General features: G+C 38.8%; 1 protein-coding gene across 3 annotated transcripts in view; it reads right to left on the bottom strand.

Annotated features, from left to right (window-relative positions):
• The window catches only part of ABHD3 (abhydrolase domain containing 3, phospholipase), a 38,400-nt gene continuing 15,311 nt past the window's right edge, over positions 1-23,089 (bottom strand). Inside the window, exons 5-9 of one of the 3 annotated variants that reach the window (XM_059039481.2) lie at positions 11,124-11,236; positions 6,740-6,913; positions 4,782-4,830; positions 4,537-4,702; positions 1-1,084 (exon numbers count right to left, since the gene is read on the bottom strand). In XM_059039481.2, the coding sequence (XP_058895464.1) occupies positions 906-1,084; positions 4,537-4,702; positions 4,782-4,830; positions 6,740-6,913; positions 11,124-11,236 (681 nt within the window). In that variant the 3' untranslated portion in view covers positions 1-905. Of the gene's footprint in view, positions 1,085-3,880; positions 4,153-4,536; positions 4,703-4,781; positions 4,831-6,739; positions 6,914-11,123; positions 11,237-23,089 lie in introns of those variants that run through there. The other 2 variants (XM_067014932.1, XM_067014933.1) reach the window with 2 other exon arrangements.

Here is a 23,089-nt window from a genome sequence, read left to right as displayed (position 1 = left end):
AAATAAATAATTTATTTTTAAAAAAATACTGTTATTCCTAAATCACTGTTAGATGGGTTTCCTGTAGCTGAAAGTATTTTTAATTGGTACGAACGGTGGGAGCCCAATATTCTGGAAACTGTGAAACAAAACAGTTTTAATATTTCTTACTAATGCATTTATGAAATCACAAATTACTTCCTAGGGATTACTTTTTTGTGGATAAAATCTCACAAAGAAACAATTTAAAATGGTAGAATTTATTTAATATAATGATATATAAGTATGCACATACACTATTTAAAAAATAAGCATGTGAACTATAATCATTATAAAACATAAGTCAGCCTTAATTTAATATTATTAGAGTAAAAGAACATGTATAGAAGTCAGTCTAACATTTGTTGCACTTGCCTTTTAAAGTTAAAATACGTAAAAGATTTAGCACATTGTGTTTTATCTTATTTCAGTTTTCATGTTACCATCATTAGGTATAAATACCCTTATGAATGTGCCAACATATAACTTACATTCAAATAACCAAAGTCCTATTACAATTATTAAAGTACCATAAATCACCTAAAATAAATTATCTAAAAAAATACTAGCCTAAATTAAAACCCTGAGGAATTAAAATCTTTTTACACAATAGTTTTGGTTAAGTGCAATTCCATGTTTGTACTACTTTATTTAAGGTCATACTTGGTAAGGCATAGTAAAAATAAAATCTACATAAGTTACAGTCTAAATCTATATTTTATTTCTTGCTACAAAGTTGTTTTGTTACTCCAAAAAGTAGTTTTTGCATGTCATTCTGGACCTCTTCACCACCTGCTGACTTATTTGCTTTATATACAGTAATTAAGATTTGTGCAGTAAGCTGAGCTGCCTTTATACGGTGGTTTAGACAAAGTGCACCTGAAGAACTACATGCTAGAGAGTTCATGTCCGTGTTCAACCATGGCCTGCACAAACTGCTTGAAGACTCGATCCATGTAAGTGGACTGTCTTGGCCAAATTCCCTCCAGAAAACCAATATGGCCTCCATAAGAAGTAAGGACCAAAGCAACATTAGGGTTTTGCTTAGCAGTTTCTATTGGAATAGCTTGACAAAAAACGGGCAGGGGAAGGATAAGAGAAGGGAAGGAGAAAGAAAAATATATAATTATTAACAGTTTTTGTTAGGAAAAGTATGTGCCTTTATCATTTCCAATCATTATAAATCAAAACATCATTAAACAAATAAATATTCATAATGAGTATGGCTAACTAATGGAATAAGTCTGACTAATTTATATCAACCACCTATATTCTTATAACAGTTCATGCTCACAGTTATATACTGGACCATCATTTTTGGAAGAATCAATCGAGAAATTAATCACAACACAAAAGTATAGGCCCAGTCTTGTTTTGAGAAATTAAATAATTCAAGAAATGGTGAATACTTACATTATGTTATAAGATTTCCACTTAGGTGCTACACCAAGAAAAAAACCCAAACTAATCTTATCACCTTTGTGAGAGTTATAAATTCATTATGTATGACTTTGGTTATCTTTACATGAAGTTAGATCCCTGAGGCCAATTGGTGGCTGTATTAAGGATACAAAATTATACATATGATTTATAAAAACATATAGATAGCAAAAAAGAATGACATAAAATGCTCCCAAGTGGTAACAGTGTTTATCTTTGGGTGGTAAAACACTGGTGATTATTTTATTTTATTTATTTTTTCCTTCTCTGAATTTCTGTTTATAGTCAGGAGAAAGAAAAACTTTATTTTGAAAATATAATTGCTGTATTTAAATAATCCTTCAGTAAGGACAGTCTTCAAATGCTCTACAAAATTATGCTGAGTAAAAACTTTAAAGGACATGAGTTAAAGTTGTTTTATTTTTATTTTCCCCCCAGACTTAGAGTTCAAACAGTGAAACCTTTTGATTTAAGATCTATAATGGATCACAACCTGGCATGAGAAGTGTTTTGATTTCATATACTGCTAAATCTTATATCCCTAATTAAGATAAATGGTTGATCCAGTAATTAGACCTTCATATCTTGGGTAGAGTCTTAGGGGTAAATGAGTTCATTAAAGGTAAGATCTCCCTACCCTTCCAATGAAGGAAAGGAAGCTGACACACTATAGGACAACTGAGACCCTTTGAAGATAGAGCTGCTGCGGGGCCCAAACTGCATGTTTAGAGGATCTAAATTGTACCTCTCAGGGAATTCCCTGGCCATCCAGTGTTTAGGACTCCGTGCTTTCACTGCCGAGGGCTGGGAAACTAAGAGCCCACCAGCCGCGGGGCACAGCAAAAAGAAAAAAAAAAATTGGACCTCTCACTACATTCCTTGAAGAATAAACCTAGAGAACCTAAATCAAGGCCTAGGAAGCCAAGTCCTTGTCCTAAATGGGTCCTGAACTCACATCCTTATCCAGCTACACCTAAAACAGAACATCTATCTTGGGATCAGGTGTTAGAGCTTAAGGGGAAGGGCAGGTGAAATGACTGATACTATTTATGTTTTTCCTTTTTCACCTTACACTAAGGGCTTAGATTACAAGTGCTTCATTTGTCTCTAATGGAATTATTAAGAGCCCCAATTTCACACCCTGGATACAGTCAGGAATTTCTAACACACTGATAGTTACAGCCATATCAGAAGAACAAAAGGCTGGGCCATTCAAGTCATGTGAAAGATGCTGGCTGCCTGTGCTCTCAGAATACAATTGTCCACTACTTTAATGTGGCAAGATGATTTTAAGGGCTGGCAAAGAATAAGAAATAGTGAGCTTAAACTTCAACCAAGTGGGTCAAGACAAGTTAAATGCTGGGAAATTTTTGTTGGTGGAATAAGGGTCCATGAAATATAAAAATAGAGAAATACTGAACTTCCTTAATCCAATGAAAATAGGCTAAACAATCTCCATGCAATTCAACTGATATTAAAGTTCACAATTAAAGGAATTCCCTGGTTGTCCAGTGGTTAGGACTCTGCTCTCACTGCTGAGGGCCCATGTTCAATCCCTGGTGGGGGAACTAAAATCCCACAAGGCTGCACACAGAAGCCAAAAAAAAAAAAAAAAAGTTCACAGTTTAATTTTTTGATTTGTGGTCAAAGACCAAAAGTTCCAGCCATCTAAAATTACCTGTGATTTAATCATAAATCACACATTAAAATGATATCCCCTAAAGTGATGGTAAGTGACTTTTTAAAAACATACTTTGGGGATTTTCTGAAATTTTGGCAATACATATGTGCTGTGTTTGTACTCAAAATAATTTATTTTAATGAAGTACTTGGGGAAAATGTTTTTAAAGTATTTAGGGGAGAAATAAGGAAAAAAGTTTTATAAAAAGCTTTGTGAAATTTCATTAGAAAAAAATTAGAGGTCAAGTCTACTTATTCTTAAGATAGTGTGGTCACTTCCAGGTGTCTTATATTGCTTTAATGTGTGAACACATCCACATATATCTTTGTTACAGAATTCCGTATTTCTTGAATTAAGAGAACAAGGAAGTTAATTTGGGCATAATTTTCTTTTATATAGAATCCGGGGGCAAACAGACTCTTTCCCTTCAAATATGACCTTATAGTCCGAATGTGCTACATTCATTGAGTTATCCAAGGACATCATATTAATCAAGTCTCAAGCTCTCTTCTAGGTTAAAAGGGGAAAAAAACTCCAAAGCCTTCTGTATAAGAACCTCAGGAATAAGGGACTTCCCTGGCAGTCCAGTGGTTAAGACTCCGTGCTTCCGCTGGAGGGGGCATGGGTTCAATCCCTGGTCAGGGAAGTAAGATCCCGCAAGCTGCGTGGCCAAAAATAAATAAATAAAAATAAAAACAGTAGAAGTTACTCTTTTTTTTTTTTTTTTAATTATTTATTTTTGCTGTGTTGGGTCTTCGTTTCTTTGCGAGGGCTTTCTCTAGTTGTGGCATGCGGGGGCCACTCTTCATCGCGGTGCACGGGCCTCTCACTATCGCGGCCTCTCTTGTTACGGAGCACAAGCTCCAGATGCGCAGGCTCAGTAATTGTGGCTCACGGGCTTAGTTGCTCCGCGGCATGTGGGATCTTCCCAGACCAGGGCTCGAACCCTTGTCCCCTGCATTAGCAGGCAGATTCTCAACCACTGCGCCACCAGGGAAGCCCTAGAAGTTACTCTTTAGAAAAAAAAAAAAAACCTCAGGAAGAAAAGGCAAGTGATGACAATGTACTCTTGAGGCAAAGATACTGTAACACAGTCTGTCCAAAGAACAGTTATTTGATAAGAAGGAAAGGTTGTAAAACTGAGAACAAACAAAATATTGAGTCATAATTTGTTGAGGCTCTCACAGTAGACTAGATAAGGGTCTATGAAGACGTTTAAAGTAATCTGAGACATTTAGACACTAAATTATGAGTATCAAGGGTTTTTTTTCTGTTTATCACAGTGGAAAACATTATATGACTGACATTTTCTTTCTTATTACTGTATTTTCCTAAAAAGAACAATATTTTAAAACAGTTAATTCATGTCAAAATGTATAGAAAGATGTTAAGTTTACCATGACTGGGTGAAAAAACATCATCCACAGAATTCAGACACAACACTGGAATCCCTACTGATTTCAGTCTACGATTTGGACTGGCATCGGTATAATAATCGTCAATTGTTTGGTAGCCAAACATAACTGAAGTGAATCGCTTATCAAATTCTCTTATGGATTTAGCCTGAAAAACAAAAACGGATTATATTTATTCTTGGAATCAAAAAAGGAAATAAACATATTACATAAAGTTTCTCTCCTACCTTCATGACATGATCCATGTCAATTTGTTTTACAAACATATGCCGGTGCCTGGAAAAGAAGAATTTCAAAAGTAAAAAATTAAGGTCATTCCCATCTCAAACATACCTAAAATACATAATGATAAGTGACCTAGCACAGGGAATAAAGTTGTTACTCAATAAATATTTACTTAATTAGACATGGCAGGAATACATTGATATTTGTCCTGAAGACTTTTTATAAAGTTTATTTTTTTATTGAATGATTCTTTAAATTCTATAGTGCTTTACAATTTTCAAAAGTTTCACATACATGATTTCATTATATTATATCCTCTTTTTAAAAATCCCCTACTTCTGGGCTTCCCCGGTGGCGCAGCGGTTGAGAGTCCGCCTGCCGATGCAGGGGACACGGGTTCGTGCCCCGGTCCGGGAGGATCCCACATACCGCGGAGCGGCTGGGCCCGTGAGCCGTGGCCGCTGGGCCTGCGCGTCCGGAGCCTGCACTCTGCGACGGGAGAGGCCACGACGGTGAGAGGCCCAAGTACCACAAAAAAAAAAAAATCCCCTACCTCTATATTGCCCCTCCCCTGCTTCCCTCTCCCCACTGGTAACCACTAGTTTGTTCTCTGTGAGTCTGCTGCTTTTTTGTTCTATTCACTAGTTTGTTGTAATTTTTATATTCTACACATAAGTGATATCATACAGTATTTGAAATACATGAAGACATTTTCTAAAAGTACTTTTTCTTAATTGAGGAAGAAGGAACCAGTAATAATAAACACAATAACAATAATAAATCAAAGTGTTGTTTCATAACAAATTGTACCTACACACCAATGCTATTAAGCCAATTTGGCCCAAAAGGCCTCACTTAAGCCAGAAGCTTTCAACTGGGTAAATCAACTGAAGATTTATCTTATTTTTTAAATTAGAATTTATATTTTTGTATACTTAAAAAAACATTTTTTTATTGGAGTGTAATTGCTTTACAATGTTAGTTTCTGCTGTACACTGAGGTGAATCAGCTATATGTATACATATATCCTCTCCCTCTTGGACCTCCCTCCCACGGCCCCCATCTCACCCATCTAGGTTGTATACTTATTTTTAAATGTTGGTTATTTTTCTTGTATAACCTATATTTTAATTCAAATCATTCTCTTCCTTTTTCTTGCTACTGTCCCCCATTTCAGTGACCATGAATAAAACTATGATTCTGCAGTATTTTTAGCAGTATTTTATAGTCAACATCTGTAATGTAACAAATAGGTTAAGTTTTTTTTTAATAAAGTACTTTTAAATTAAGGAATGTATATTGTTGTTGTTGTTGTTGTTTTTTAATTTTTGGCCATGCCACATGGCTTGCGGGATCTCAGTTCCCCAACCAGGGATTGAACCTGGGCCATGGCAGTGAAAGCCTGGAATCCTAACCACTAGGCCACCAGAGAACTCCCTAAAATAGGTTAAGTTTAATGCAGTGTCTAATGTCAACTTTCGGGGTAACTATGGTTTTCAGTTAAATTATGCACAGATTAACTGTACTTTTTATTTAACACATTACTTACTACCTAGGGGAGAATTAGGTACTAATAAGATTAGCAACAAGTAGAAAATCCAGGGAAATAGCCCATGATGTTATTCAACACATTTGAGACTAATGTTTTTATTCTTTTAGAATAATTTAGAACAGTGATGAAATGGTGATCTTCCAAGTGGGGCACAGAGCGTAGAGGTTGTACAAGGTAATCCACTGGGGTACAGAAAGAAAACAGAGCTTTTATCTGTATTTTTAGCTTATACTTAAAATCTTTTTATATTTGTATATATTGACAATAGAAAGACTATTTTGCTGTAGTAGTAAATGCATATAATGCAAACATAAATATACAAATATTAGCAGTGTTATGCTTGAAAACATTTTACTGTGGCACGTAATCCAAAGAGTTTGCAGACATCAGGTATTAAAGATGACTCACTTATTAATGGAAGACTGGAGGCAAGTTGTCAAGTAGTAATTAAAAAGCAGCCAGTTCAGTGGTTTCTCCAATGACTCCGAGCAAGCAAAAGTATTCCAACCAACTGAAAAAGTTGCAGCTGCCTTCAAAGGAGTTTTTGGCCCCATTTTGCCAAGGTAATTTAAAAGCAGCATTCTAAAATGAGGAAAGACAGAAAACTCAGTGATGAATTTGTTGTCTCTCTCAAGACATCCCATTTCTAATTGTGGACTTTAACTATGGAGAAGAAAAATATAAACCAGTGTTCAAGTCCTTTATCTTGGAAAACCATGCAAGTTATCTCTATTCTTTCCTTACATTCACCTATTTATTTATCTTGCAGTCAGCTATATTGAGAATGAGACAAAGCATACAGTTTTTACTACATGTGTACCTTTCTATGAAGTAAAACATAAGAAAAAGCCACAGTAAGAGTGGTTTTCTTTTTGTTTTTTTCAAAATGATATTGGGGATTTATTAAAAATTTGCAATTCCCTGGGCCCCAGCCTCCAGTTGAGTGTTTAATACGTGGGGGTGTTTCAGGCAAACTTTTTCTATAGAGGATCACAAAGTAAATGTTTTGGGCTTTGGTGGCCCTACAATCTCAGTGGCAACTACCTTGTGATTATAATTTAAAAGCAACCGTAGACAATATATGAATAAATGGATATGGCCATGTTTCAATAAAACATTATATGTGGGGGCTTCCCTGGTGGCGCGGTGGTTGAGAGTCTGCCTGCCGATGCAGGGGACGCAGGTTCGTGCCCAGGTCCAGCAGGATCCCACGTGCCGCGGAGCGGCTGGGCCCATGAGCCATGGCCGCCGAGCCTGCGCGTCCAGAGCCCGTGCTCCGCAACGGGAGAGGCTACAGCAGTGGGAGGCCCACGTGCCGCAAAAAAAAAAAAACAAAAAATTATATGTGGAAATTGAAATTTCATATACTTTTCACATGTCATGAAATAGTTTTGATTTTTCCAACCATTAAAAAATATAATAACCATTCTTAGCTCTTGCACTGTACAAAAACAGACAGCTGTCCAGATTTGGCCTCCAGGCTGTGGTTTGCCAAGGCTTGGCATAGATGAAAAATCACAAAAGGAGTGGTTTTCAAATGTGTATGCATGTTGGAATCACCTGTGGAGTTTTTAAAACTATTATCAACGTCTGGGTCTCACCTTCAGAGATTCTGAGTAATTGGTCTGGGTGGCCATTCCGGTTGCCTTTGCATCCTTGTACCCTACAGCAAGTTTGTAAGGGCTCCCTCGTCTAGAGTTAGACTTTCTGAATTGTGGCAGAGCAGTTGGCCCCTAAAGTCACTTGATTTCTCTTCCTACTCCCTCCTGCTATTTGTCCTTATCTCCTATCACATATTTTCCTTTCATTTTATCAATTTTCCTGATTCTACTCTAGTTCTATTTTGGTAAGAGGGACAAGAATGGAGTTCAACCTACAGTAATGTCAGAAATCTAAGACATTGCCAACTAAGAGAAAGGATGATAGCCTAAATTCTGTTTCTCATATTTTCCATTCTTTATTTCTCCAATTGCCCAGGTTCTGAAATAGGACAAATGAGTAAAAATTCTCTCATTCTTTTTATATAACCCAAATGGAAAAAAATCTATTTACAGAGTGAATGTGATGAGATTTTAGATTAAAAAATGGAGATTTCATGGTTTTTGTTGTTGTTGTTTTTGTTGCTGTTGTCCAAGATTTACTGAATATATGACAGCACAGCAGAAAGATTCACATGGCTCCATGTGGTGTTTTAAAATTCATCCCAACTGTAGGCTGAGTGACTGTAGGTTAGACAGACTGCCAAAGGCCAAGAGCTTCAGCATTTCCTTAGTGTCAGAAACTACTTCAGTGATTTCCTGATCCAGGGCTGAGACCTCAGGCTGGAGATTTCGTTCTTGAAAACAACTCTTCATCAATGACTGTATTCCTGGTTTATAGTACTGTGGTTCACTAAGCTATTTAGGGGATAATGCTTACTCTCCTGCAAAAGGGTCATTCTAGGGTCCTAGTTTTGGTGGCCCTATTCTTTGGCTGGAGGTCAAGAGATTTCTGAGTCTGATATAATAGGCAAATTGAAAGGATTGGAAGCAAACCTCAGGAGTAGGAAGGACCAGGAATAGCTATGACCGAGTAGGTGGGGATGCTTCTTGGTTATTACTCAGGAGCAAAATAATGTCAAGACGTTACCCCCCAAAAAGCTGTCTTACTTTTGCAAGAAAAATATTCCATTTTTCACAAAAAAAAAAAAAAAAAAGAGAGAGAGAGAGAGAAAAGATAACCCATGGATTAAGAGATTTAAGAGACATATCAATCTCAATATGTGGACTTTAGCTGTCTGCTGCCTCAAACAAACTGTAAAAACCAGCCAACAGACTGATGGGGAAATGAAATACTGACTGAATATCTGATGATATTTAGGAATTATTGTTAGTTTTGTTCAAATGTAATAAAGTATTGTGGTGGGTTGTTGTTGTTTAAGAGACTCTACCTGTTAGAGATACCTACAGAAATCTTTATAAATGATGTCTAAAATTTATTTTAAAATAATCAGAGTTGAGAGGGAATGGGGGGGTGGTAATACTGACAAACAAGATTATCCTTGAGTTGATAGTTATTGAAGCTGAGTGATGAGTATATATGAGGTGTCATTATACTCTTCTTACTTTTATATATATTTGGGAATTTCTATACATTTTTGAAGCTAGTTTACCAACTCATTGGGAGATTGGAATCAGACTGAGTCTAGAGCAGCGTGGATTCCTTGGCTAGACTTAGTTCTGTCTCAAAACCGTTACTTGGCCCCAGGCATCACAGGCTTGGAGGTTACCCAGCCTGGTCATAAGGATCTTTGACAGACACTTCTGTCTGCTGCATCTCCAAAAAGAAAAATGTGTCAAGCTGTAAAACACACCCCCGAGTGGTAAACCCACTTGGGAACAGTCACAGTGCTAGGCAACTAGAAAGGGTACTTCCTTTGAACAATTTACAAGACATTAATATTCAACAAGCTGCAGAGGCTAGCGGTCAAGTTCACACTGAGGCTTCAGTTCGACAAGAATAGGCATTTCCCAGGAACCTCTGAACAGAGAATCTGGGCCTGTTTATGCAAGGTCTGGCTTTAAAAAAAAGTCAAGCATTTATATGATTCAAGGAAGAAAGTTCAGCTGGGCACCTTGTCCTTTAAGATTCTCATTATGGGGCAAAGGAAAGAAAAGTGAAATACTTTCCTTTAAGCACAATTCACAGATTCTGCCTGGGTTTTCTGCAGTCATTCAGATTTCTTCCTTTAGTAGGTCAAGTCAGACCTTCCATGCTAATGTAAGAAACGTACTCTTTTCTTCTTAGTTTTATGTTTATCAGAATCTAAAAAGCTATTGTTAGAGCTGATTTTTCAGAGCCTATCATTTGTAAAGCTGTTCATTTTCAAGTAAACATACTCCTAATATGTTCTGAAAACTGAAATGACAGATAAATCAATTACAAAATTAAGAAAAATATAGCATTTTCTATCTTATGTGTTTGTTGATTTTGGACAATGCTTTAGGTAATCTAAGCATAGCAAAATGCCATATAATAACAGTTTTGGATTTTATTAAGCTCACTATTACTATAACAGAAAGATTAAACAATTATTAGTAGCAATAAGCCTAAATATATAAATATAAAATAAATATAAATATATACATGGCATAGAAGGTCCAAAAAAGCCCCTATGCAAGCAGCACAAATTAAAATATTCATTTGCTTAAAATAGCAGCTGGAGTAGGGGGTTACAAACAGCATATCACTTGATCTTAGCCAAAAGGCCGAGAAGCGATACAAACAGCATTTCACAGTTTCTAGGAGAGCATTCTAGGGAAGGTCCATTTGCCCAGCAACAAAACTAAACAAGACAAAACAAACAAGAAAAACACCACCTGGGGAAAAACTGTTTTGAAGGCCTCTTCCATTGGAGAGAGCAATAATAATTATTTCTACACCTGGAGTGATGAAAGTCATGGTACAAGTTCAGCTTCCTGAATGGTCCTGGAGAACACGGTGGCAGAGATGGCTGGGAATACGTCAGGGAATCTGAAGGTCAACGTGGCTGCCAACTCCATGGGGTTCATACAAGCCTTCGGGCTCACAAAACCCTAAGCACCACGAGGAGGTACTTGTGTACTTCTCACCACAGAGACCAGTAGTCAAGGAAAATATTAAAATTTACCTGAATTCATTCATTCAGCCACATGTGGAGAAATATGATAAAAATAATCAAACATTTTATTGCCCATGTAGCTTACAGTTGTCTGAAAGACGCAGTCGCTAGCACCACTTCCCTTTTGGACATTTTAGACAGGAAAAACCTTACCCTCCCATTGAAACTCCTGCTGCCAGGAATGGAGCAGAAGGGTACAGACTGTGAACATGCTGAATGACCGTCTCCAAGTCTTCAGTGTTTGCACAACAGTAAGTCCTTGGCGTCTGCAAAAAGCAATGACAGATAAAGCACAAAAATTATAATCAGGAGGTTAATCATTTGTATAATGCAGAATTGTAAAAAAAGAGCAAGAAGTCATAAATATGAGAAAAGGACCTTCGTTTGCACATACTATGACATAATAATTTATCATTTTCCCGTCTTGCAGTACACATATATGCCATTTAGGGTCAGTGTTATTCGAGATGGCACTAACAAAAGACTCTGATCATGCAGGAAAGCCTGGACGAAAATGGGGCAAGACCAATACAAATACTTCAAATTAAACAGATATGCAGTACTCTACTCAAATGTGTCTCTAACTAAACAAGAACAGAGTCAATTTAGACAGAAAAAGTGGAGAATCACCCCTTTTTTATAGGAAAAAAACAACAACTTATGCCTGACAAAGCCAAAGCCAAAGAAATTCTTATTAAAAAACACAATCAAGCAACCAAAAAAGGCTTTCCAATAATACCACAAAAAATTTAAATTGTGACTCCTTTCTTACTGGGGAACTGTTTTCTCTATCTTGAGTGCTGCCTACCAATGAAGGAGTGTGATTTTCCGGCACTGCCTTCACTCTAGATAAAGCAACATCCAGTGTGCTTTATTAATTATTTTCTTTTTCAATATTTCCATATAACCCCAGCTGTGCTACACTGAAAACAGACACTTAAAATGTTAAAATATGTAAAGCTGATTATGCCTCAATACATAATGCATTAAAACAAATGGTTTTCATGTGAATTTCATCAATAAGGGCTCTGTTTCCAGCAGAAAAGCTTCACAGATGCTTTATTTGAGATCTGGGAGCAGAGGGCAATCCTGTCTGTACAATGTATGTGAGAGTGTATATGTGAATAAAGTATATGTGAGATAAAATAACCAGAAATTTAATAAGAGAGAAATCTGGTAACCCTTTTATTACCCTCGTAAAAATACGGAAACAAGTTATGTGTACCACCCTGATTGTAATATTCTAGTAAACTATGATTGGAAGGTTATGTGCCACCCACCATTCAATTACTAATGAGTAGTCTGAGAAAATTACAATTTTCACTGACCCCTCCACCTAAACTCAAGGCTAAAATACTCCTATTGCATACTACCATCTTTTTGAGATCTGCAAATATAAAACTCACCAAAAGACAAATGTTAACCTGACGGTACTTACAATGGCTAACATTTACTGAATGATTAAATTTGTGTCCACAAAACCCTGAGGAAGATCCTATTATTATACTCAGGAAACTGAGTTATTAATAGAAAACTGAGTTTAGAGAGATTAAGCAACTCCTATAAACTCCCAAAGAGCTAGTAAGTGACGCTGAGATACTTCCAAAAATACTTTGTGATTAAATGCATTTGAGGGGCACAAATTCAATGTAAAATCTAAACAGAATAGTATCTACTACCAGGCTCATTCATAGTGACTGCAGATTTTGTCACAAGAATTCCGGTGAAAAAGATCATTCCTACTTGGCATTTTTACTACATGTGGGTTTGTGCACACTGCATAGTTTTTAAATTCCTGTATTATTTATAAACAATCACCAACACATACTCTTGTTATGCAGGGCTTCAGTTGAAGTATGTGTGTATATGTATGTACACACATATATACATGAACATACACACAGAGTTAGGGTATGAGAAAAATGGCCTATGGAAAATTATTAGGATCAGAGAATTTTAGTGCCAGGAAGGACCAGAAATAGCACCTCATTCCTTATTTACAAGTGGGGAAACTGAGGCTCAGCAAGGTTGAGTAATTTGCCAAAGGTCACAAAGTAGCAGAGCTTGAAGTTTATGTTTGTAATAAGTAAACTAGTTCTTGTAAAGCACTAGGGTTCCATGAGATATTTAGTAAGCAAATCAATATCTGGTATGCTCGGACATAGGAGCTTATTTTTCCCTAAATGTTTTTCTCCCAGTGGATTACATTAAGTTGGGAACTGATAATGCTGGTGTGGATCAAAGCTGCCAGAACTCTGAAACTCAGCACATCTAGAGCCTCTCTGGCACGATCTGCCGCCTGCTGGCCGCTCCCTTAGCTTCCATGATGGCTTCATCCTGTTCTCATCCTGCTGCTGGCTTTCCATTTCCTGTCATTCTCCCCACAACCCCAAATGTGAGAATTCATTTCCATAAGTTTTGTCGTAGGCCTGCATCTGCTCATTCTCTGGTCAATACCCGATTCCTGGAGGTCTGATCTACCTTCACAGCTTCATCAACAACCTCTAGGCAGCGACTAAACCTGAATCTCCAGTCTCTTCCTTCTTCCTGGGCCCCAGATGCAAATTCCCAAGTTCTAGAAGTCATGTTCTGTCAGTACTTCAAACTCAAAACGCCCCAAAGTAAACTCTTTTATCTCTTCATGAAAACTCCTAATGCTTCTCCTAACTTCCCATTTTTCTATAAATGACATCTACGTTTTCTTAGTTAAAACTGTAGGTGACACTGCCTTCTTCCTCTCGCTTAACCCACAGCCAATAAACTTCCAAGTCTTGTAGCTTCTCCCTCCTCAGAATCTTTTCAGGAAACACAGGTGAGCCATTCTTTCCACTCTAGTAAAGGCCCTGGTACGTTAGAGTCTCTCAGAAGGCCCCAGGGACAAGGATGTGAGTGCAAGCAGTTCATTTAGAAGGTGATGGGGATTAGGGGAGTGGTGAGTGAGTGTGAGTCAGAAAGAGTAGGAAGCCAGTAAAGAACGTTACCCAGCTGTTTGTGGCTGTGGACAACTGGGACTCAATCCCCTTGGGGCACTTTGGGAGACTATCGAACAAGGCTCAAAATTATCCCAACCAAGTGGCAAGGGAGCTGGGTTATTTGCCCACCAGTTTGCTTCAGCCACTGGTTGAAAGGCAGCTCCTGGAGGATGTTAACTCCCTGGCACTCTGGTCTGCCCTGAGCAAAGGCTCAGCAGGCTTCCATGGCTAGAGAAGGTCCCCAGTCAAAGAGATGGGGGTGCTTGCCGTGGGAAGCCATCAGGTAGGCAAGATGGGAATGGTAAGCACCAAAGGGAAAAAGGTGTGGAAAGGGTGTGGCGCCAGCTGTCTTTGCTCCCAGGCCTTTGTACCTCTCACATGGACTACCAGGTGATAACCTCTGAACTAGTTAACTGCCAGCCTTTCCTAATCACCATCCATAATCATACATCCCACTCAACGTGAGATTAATCTTCCTGAAGAACACTTCCAGCTCTAATCATGACAGTGTTTCTGATTAAAATTCTTCATTAGCTTTCCATTGTTGACTGAATTAAATCCAAAGTCCTCTGCTAAGGCCCTTCACAATATGCCAAGTAACCTTTCCAGCTCTGCGTTTTACTAGTCCTCCATATGTATGGATTCTGGTCTGTGGGACACTGCTGTTCTCCTGTCTGCTAAGTCTCTTAATATCCTTGCCACCTGTGTAAACTTCATCTGCCAAGTGGCCTTCACAGTCAACTCTGCCTGCTGAAATCATGCCTTGAAAAAATTGAATAAATGTCAGACAAAAGGTCAGACTTGGCCCCTGTTCTCCAGGAACTCACAGCCTTTCCCAATTCTACCCCTACTTATCCCGGCCAGCCTGCTCCCTGCCTTTACTATCTATATGTGAGGCTCTCTCTATTACTATCTTGCTCACCTCTACACAGTCAATAAATACTTGTTGAATTGAATGGAAACACACAGGATTGAAAGTGAGATGACCTGATTAGTAACTTCTGATACGCAAACCTATGTGGTTATACCACACAACCTCTTGCTACTTGATGGGCTCCAACAGGAAATATCATATGCCTTCTTTCTTCATAGGACTTGAGTCCCATTAAAGAAAGAATTCACCTAGGATACACAGCAAAGACACTTATGGGGGTAATATGTTGAATTGGTAGGCCTGGCAGAAATTTTCCTCAGGTTTGAAGATATAACTTTATAGCACCTTTTTATTTTATTTCATTTTATTTTATTGGCTGCATTGGGGTCTTCGTAGCTGTGCACAGGATTTCTCTAGTTGCGGTGAATGGGGGCTACTCTTCGTTGCGGTGCGCAGGCTTCTCATTGCGGTGGCTCCTCTCGTTGCGGTGGCTCCTCTCGTTGCGGAGCATGGGCTCTAGGTGTGTGGGGCTCAGTAGTTGTGGCACTTGGGCTCAGTAGTTGTGGTGCACGAGCTTAGTTGCTCCGCGGCATGTGGGATCTTCCTGGACCAGGGATCAAACCCATGTCCCCTGCATTAGCAGGCGGATTCTTAACCACTGCACCACCAGGGAAGTCCCTATAGCATCTTTTTAGATTAAAAAAAATGTTAGTTAATTCTCAGTTGCTAGGGCTGCTAATACCACCAGCAACTATCCTCTTATTTCATACTTCCAGAACAGAGGTAAAGTAAGCTGCATCTAATCCCTAAAGGGAGGAAGGAAGACCTGGCAGGATTCAGCTGGGTGATGAAAGCTCCTTTTAGAGTGAGAAGAGGATGGGAAAGGTATTCTTGAAAAATGCATAAAATCTAAAGGATAGGTAACCTTCAGCAGATGTTTGGGCATAAATAATGGGTTGGCCAAAAAGTTCATTCTTGTTTTTCCCTAAGATGTAACAGACAAAGCCGAACGAACTTTTTGGCCAACCCAATATTTTATGTTAGAATAATTTGACAATAATTACAAACCAAGATTGTTCAAATTGTTCAACTGCAACTATGATCACAGAGAAACAATAGTAATGTGTTAAATGGCTTTTTAGAGGTTACTTTTTTAAACACATGGAAGAGAATGATGAAGTAAAATTAATTCTAGTTATGCATAATAGATGAGAAAAGAATAAAGCATATATTTTATATTTATCTATGAACTACATCTAATTTATCCTTAATCAACTTTCAAAAAGTAGACAAACTGATTTCTCCTTATTCTGAAAGAGAATTTTCTTGTCCTGATTTAGAAGTCATTTGTTTTAAAATGCAAATTTCGCTAAAAATTTTTTGGGGGGGTATAGAAACAAATTAAAATTCACCCTGTTAATCAGGTAGCCTGACTTCCCCTAGCTATTCTGGGAGCAGATTAATTTGCTAATCTGCAGAAAAAGCCATAACCCAAGACCCTTCTCTCAATACCTGCCACACATCCAATACTGAAGGAGGCCTGAAGCTCTTAAAAAGATTTCAGTTTTCTGTCCAGAAAAAAATAAAGCTGAAAAAGGCATGCAAATGTCTTTTTAAAAACCACTTAAATTTCACATTTACTTTATTGTAATGTCTTGATAAACATCAAAAGCTTACAATATTTCATTTTACAGTCTTCTCTCTAGTATTTAATGATCTGTACTCAAATATTTGATAAGCTGCTACTTACATGAACTCTGTGATTCTTGTGTGGATGTAGGCTACCCCAAAAGGAATAATCCTTTTATAATAGGGCGAATTATGCTTTTTAACCGCTCTCTACAGTATGTTTTTGTTGTTGTGTTGTTTTGCTTTCATTCCACCCACTCCCAGTCCAGTGAGCTACCCAAATCATTCTTAGAAAAATTGACCTTATATTTGGAAACTGAGTTTGTTAAACAAAGAGTCAGAGAAAACAAATGTATGTGCATATGTAAATAAAACAAGCACTTTAATGAATAATCATTTCACCTACAATTGACAGGCATATAAAATGACCAGGTATCCAAATCTGCCTGAGAATTTGTTAATTATTTAAAGTAACCAACCACAAAACAAAGAGCCTCAAGAAATATCCCGGCCAATGCTGGGACCAAGATGGCCTATATGCCGTGTTCCTGCTAACGTTCTGGATAGCCATGGCACCTGCTTATGCAGTCATGCTACAAAGCAACACCGATAAATGAGCACAGTCTGTTAGTGGCTTAGAGCCTGTCAGCCAGGCAGACAGGAGTTCTCAGGCCAGGGTCCTAGGGAGCCTGGGACTACCCACCACCTCAGCCCTGCCTGCAGACTAGGCTCACCGGGGAGTTTTAGGACAAACACAGGCACCTGGACTCCAGCCCAGGCCAAATGAATCAAAATCTTTGGGGGATGGCATCCAGGGATCAGTACTTTTTCAAAGCTTCCCAGAGGCTTTTACTGGGCAGTCAGGGCTGAGAACCAACTGCTCGAAGAGAATAAGAAAACAGGGTGAGACCCGAGCCAAGAGAGGAGGAGGCTGCACTGACAAGAATGACAAAACCTACCTAGAGTCACTTGGGAAGAGGGATGTCTAGTTCTAGGGGATTCCCTGCAGTGCACAGAGAAGTATTGCTAAACATCTCATGGCATAAAGGAACACCCGGCACAGTTGAAGCCTTCGATGAATGGCAGCTAGCTATTACATCGTTGCTATTCCTAAAATTATCATTGTTACTCCTAAAAAATATACTATTCCCAAAATTCTTTATTTACTTAAACATTCTTTTTATTTAGAAATGGTTTAAATACAGAGAATTGCACAATCTTTTGCATACCCACCACTTACAGCAGTTGATATTACTTAACTGGACTTATCGGTGTTAGAAGAAAATTCTATACGATTCAATGAATTCATATCCACATCTGGCTTACAACCTTCCTGGGCTGTTCTGATGGTAGAGGGAGGAGGGAGAGGTTATCTGGGGGAGCATTCAGGAAAGGGCAGGCTTGGGTGGGACACAGTGGTGTTCAGTAAGAAGATACTGAGTGTGGGAAAGGCAGTGCCCGAAGGTGAAAGTCTGACAACTGAACTGTGCTTTGGCTGGCCATGTGCTATATGCTCCTCCTCCTTCACACCATTACAGTCCTTAATCCCTTGTGAATGCCCCCTTCAGAAAGCAGGGCCCAGGAGGGGAAAGAGCCCTACATCCCTCCTACCCCATTAGCTTCCAAGGTGGAAAAGCTCAGTAGGAAACAAGAGCAGATTTCTCAAGATCTGAGTCCTTAAGTAACTACCCAAGGCATTGGAGATTGAGGCAAGATCCCTCTCTTTGAAAATCCTCTTTCTCTCTACCCTCTTTTCCGCCTGACTTGACTTAAAGCCAGAGCTGAAACGTAAAGACATTGGACAGTCTAAGTTCATGTCCTAAGACCACTAATCAGCTTTATGACGTCAAGCCTGTCACCCCACTTCTCCAATGGTGTCCTCATCTACTAAATGAGGTTTTTAGGATTAGAGGATCCCTGAAGCAGAGCTACTTAAAGCGCCAGTCCAGGGTGAGATAAGGGGCTGGTGTCAGAATATAAATCAGCATGCTGCTTCTCTCACCAAGAGAGTATTTCTGTGAGAAAAAAAATAATCAGCTCACCTCGGCAGCATGCTCAGAGCCGAAGTTGGCTTACGTTCTCTCGCAGGCCCTCATACCATCAGGGATTGTGTCAGATAGTTTGAGAAGTGAAAGTTGGCTGACAAACTGCATTTGGAGCAGCATCGCTTTAAAGTATTTTCTGGCTTCTGTTCCACTGTTGCCCCCCCGACCCCTCACCAGCTCTAACTTGAACGGGAAAGTACCTGATGGAGGCTTTTCTTTTTAACAGCTTTATGAGACATGATTCACATAGCATAGAATTCACCCATTTAAGATATACAATTCAGTATGTGTGTGTGTGTGTGTGTGTGTGTGTTAGTATATTCAGGAGTTGTCAACTATCACAATTTTAGAACATTTTCATCACCCCCAAAAGAAACCCTCCACCATTAGCAGTCACCCCACCTCCCTCTGTCCGAGGCAACCACTAATCTTTCTTTCCATCTCTATAGATTTGCCTATTCAGAATATTTCGTACAAATGAAATTACACAATATGTGAGCTTTTCTCTGGCTTCTTTCACTTAGCATAATGTTCTCAAGGTTCATCCATATTGTAGCATGTGTCGGTACTTTATTCCATTTAAAATGCTGAAAAATATTCCATGGCTTGGCTGTACTACATTTTATTTATCCATTTGTCCATTAATGGACATCCTGATTCCTTCCATCTTTTGGTTATTATGAATAATGATGCTACAAATATGTGTGTGCAAGTTATTGTATGAACATATATTTTCATTTGTCAGGTATATATATACCTAGGAGTGGAATTGCTGCATCATACGGCAACTCAGTTTTAAGTTTTTAAGAAACTGCCAGAGTATTTTCCAAAGTGGCTAGGAGAGTTTTCTGGTTGGGTTTAGGGACATACAAGTCTGCATGACCCTATAAACAAAAGGAGAGGGACCCTTGTGTAGCATTCAAAAAACTCAGGTTTGGCTGAGTTCTTTGTAGATTATCATTCCTAAACCAAGCTGGAAACATGACAGTTCAAAAAGTAATCATTAATATTAGGGAGTTTGTGGATAACTTGGATTCCTGGATTCCTGGTCTTGAAAACCAATCTGCAGAGAGCAAGAAAAAGCACCATTGGGACTTCCCTGGTGGCTCAGTGGTTAAGACTCCACACACCCAATTCAGGGAGACTGGGTTTGATCCCTGGTCAGGAAACTAGATTCCACATGTATGCTGCAACTAAGAGTTCACATGCCAGCAACTAAGACCCAGTGCAACCAAATAAATTAATATTTTTTTTAAAAAAAAGCACCGTCTACTTCGAGGGCTCCAAGAACCCTGCAGGGGTATCTGAGGATCAGTCTACTGAGACTAGGACTCTGTCTTCTACAGCTCAGAGCCCCAGGAAGGGCAACATGCAGGCTTCTCATTTCCTAGTGAGCAGGGCTTCTGGCTTTCTCTCAATCCTGCAATGACTAATTGGAAATGAGGACAATGTGGTGGTGGAAGTTTTCTACTTTCTTATTCTGCTCTGCAGGAGCCACTGTAATCCCTATAAATTCTAAGTATATCACCAACATATTTCAGCAAATCTTTTGCTTTTGCATTTCTTCCACTCCTAGGAGAACTGCTTACCCTAAATTCCATTTCACCTTTACTAGCTCTTTTGGGTTAATTTCAGTTAGAATCGATTCCTTCCTGTTTGATCTTTGCTGATTCATTTTTTGTTCTTTTTTATGCCTACCCTAAGGTCTTACTTACTCTGGGTCTGAGCTACATTAAATTCTTTCTGGAACAAGGTGAGGTATTAAATATTCATAGAGTTCCTCTAGTCTGAAACAGTAACTGTTTATAGCTCTAAGACAGAAAGAAGAAGAACTATCAAGGGATCTAAATATCAAACCTAACTCTAATAATCAATATTGCATCTCATTTTTGTGATCCATTAGGCTACAAGAAGTATATATTAAATTATAATTCATTTACTCCCTTTAATTTCTTTTCAAAAACAGTTATTCTAAAAGGATATAATTATAATTATGTTTTAGTCATTTGCTATCCTTATTTTTTCTTAAGTTAGATGGCATTAGCCTTTATGATACAGATATTTGCTGGAGGTACCAGTTCATCAGAATTCAACCCGACACACTGTATAAGATGCCAGAGATCAAGCTACTCTTATCCTCTCACTTAGAACTCAGTGAATTCTTTAAAAGTTAAAAAAAAAATTATGTAATTACCATCCCTTTGTAAAATCTCCCAAAGTGTTCTTGGAGATTTTTTTAAAATCTATGCAAGTTTATGGGTAAAAGTTACTGGGTTGCTGCATTCTTTCAAAGTAAATTTCCAATTAACTTTAAATGCTCAGGGTAGAAAGTTTTTCAAGCTTCCTCCTCCTCTTTTTCTCTCCTCCTTCCTATTTGTTGTGTTCTTAGAGTCTATCTTTTGCTCTACCAATGGTTCCTAAGCGATCTCACCCACTCCTGACCTCCTGGTTCCACTGCGTGTACCAATAATCCATTCCTTTCTCCAGCCTGTATGTCTCTCCTGAGGTCCAGTCTAGTACATCCAGTTGTTTATGAAAACTTTCCACCTGGATGACCTCAAAGCACCCTCAATATCTAAAACTGAATTTGTTATTTTGATGACACCAATAGCTTGTAAATTCTCCTAAATTTCCTATTTCAGCAAATATTACCTTTCACCCTATTAGCCATTTACAAGTCAGCAAAACTAGACATGCCAACCTTGACTCCCGTCTCTTCACTTCCCACCATACTATTCGTTCTGCCCCATAAATACCCCTCATTTTTGTTCTCTCCCCTTCCTCCCCCCACTACCTCTGCATTCACACTCTGGATAGGTTTTTAATAACTGCCTTGTAACAGATTTCCCAGGCTCCAGCCTCCTTCCCCTCCATCACTTTTCTGCCATGGTTCTCCTTCTAAAACATGACCATGACCAAGTTATTTTATATGTCAATTTTACCTCAGTAAAACCAAACTTAAAAAAAAAAAGTCATTGGTTCAATACTAAGTTCCTTGGAATTCTACATATGACTCTTCAAAATCTGGCCCTACCCTTCTGGAGAATCCTATCACTTCCTGAGTAATGAGAGGGAGCACAGTATAATGGTCAAGAACATAAGCACATAGTCAGCCTACCTGGGTCTGAATCCTGGCTCTGAATTTCTCAGTGAGAGCAAGTTCTTAACCTATTTGTGCCTCATTTTCTTCATCTGGAAAATGGGGATGATGGTGGCTACACTTACCTAAATCACAGGGTTGTTTCTATTGCTGAACATCAAGTACAAAAAGACATAATGATATATTCTACGTACTCAATAAACATTAGATAAAATGATCATCATTTTTATCCCTCCACAAATAAGTACTTGCTACTGTGCTCTTTAATACCTTGCTTTTCATGCTGAGAAAGCTCCTCTATCCCCTCTGCTGGTTCAATACCATTGCCTTCGAGATCCAACTCAAATTCACCTCCACTGCGATATTCTGCCGCCTCCCCTGGGTCAGTTAGTTAGTTACTCCTTTCCTCTATGCTCTGTAGCCTTAATAAACCTTCCTGTGGTCACACCGTATTGTGTATATTTTTATGTATCTGACCGTCTCCTGCAACTTAAGTTAAAGCTCCTAAGTAAGGGTTAGGGTTGTGTGTAATAATGTGTGCACTCCTCACTCTCTTGCCTTGTACAGTGCCTGATTTAGTAGGCATACAACACAGCTTTGCTAAATGAACAGATCCTTATCTCTCACTTTATGGAACCGAATGGATTTTACTTTGCAGGACATTATTTTCTTGAGAGCCTCAGACCATGTCTTCCCCATCTTTGTGTCCTGGAAGCACCTAGAAGGACACACAGCAGACAAGAGCTGCTCAAAAACAATTTGCTTAGTCCAGAGCCAGAGTGGCAAGTTCAAATCTTTCCCTTTAGAATACCTACCACCTGTCTACAAGACTCCTAAAGGGCCAGACTAAGTAAGGAGATGTGAACCTTCACCTTCACGAGGCACTTGAGTGAGACCGTAAACACTTTATAACTTTAGCTTTTAAAATCATGTTGATCTTGATCCCCTCCAGGACTTAACTTACTATAAAGGAAAATGCAGGGCTTCCCTGCCTGGTGGCGCAGTGGTGGAGAGTCCGCCTGCCGATGCAGGGAACACGGGTTCATGCCCCGGTCCGGGAAGATCCCACATGCCGCGGAGCGGCTGGGCCCGTGAGCCATGGCCGCTGGGCCTGCGCGTCCAGAGCCTGTGCTCCGCAACGTGAAGAGGCCACAACAGTGAGAGGCCCGCGTACCGAAAAAAAAAAAAAAAAAAAAGGAAAGTGCAAGAGCTCTTTTTTTCCCCCAAATTCTTATAATGTACCGACACAATGACATGACTGTAAATTTTTATTTCCATCCTGACTTAATTATTTATAGTCTTAATATCATTCTCTATCAATGACCCAGAAAAAAAGTTTCTTTCTATTCTGATAGAATTGCCTTTGACCTGTTGAAATGGTGAGGGACTAACAGTTGAAAAGCTTCAAGAAAATTTCAGTGAGTGTAATATTTCTCATTCCAACTCACAGGTTAACATCAGATAAAGTGATGATTTTCCAAGAGATGGAAGAACTTCTA

The sequence above is a fragment of the Kogia breviceps genome, chromosome 15 (genome assembly GCF_026419965.1).
Source record: "Kogia breviceps isolate mKogBre1 chromosome 15, mKogBre1 haplotype 1, whole genome shotgun sequence".
Classification (NCBI taxonomy): Eukaryota; Metazoa; Chordata; class Mammalia; order Artiodactyla; family Physeteridae; genus Kogia; species Kogia breviceps.
This window is presented reverse-complemented; position numbering and strand designations above follow the sequence as displayed.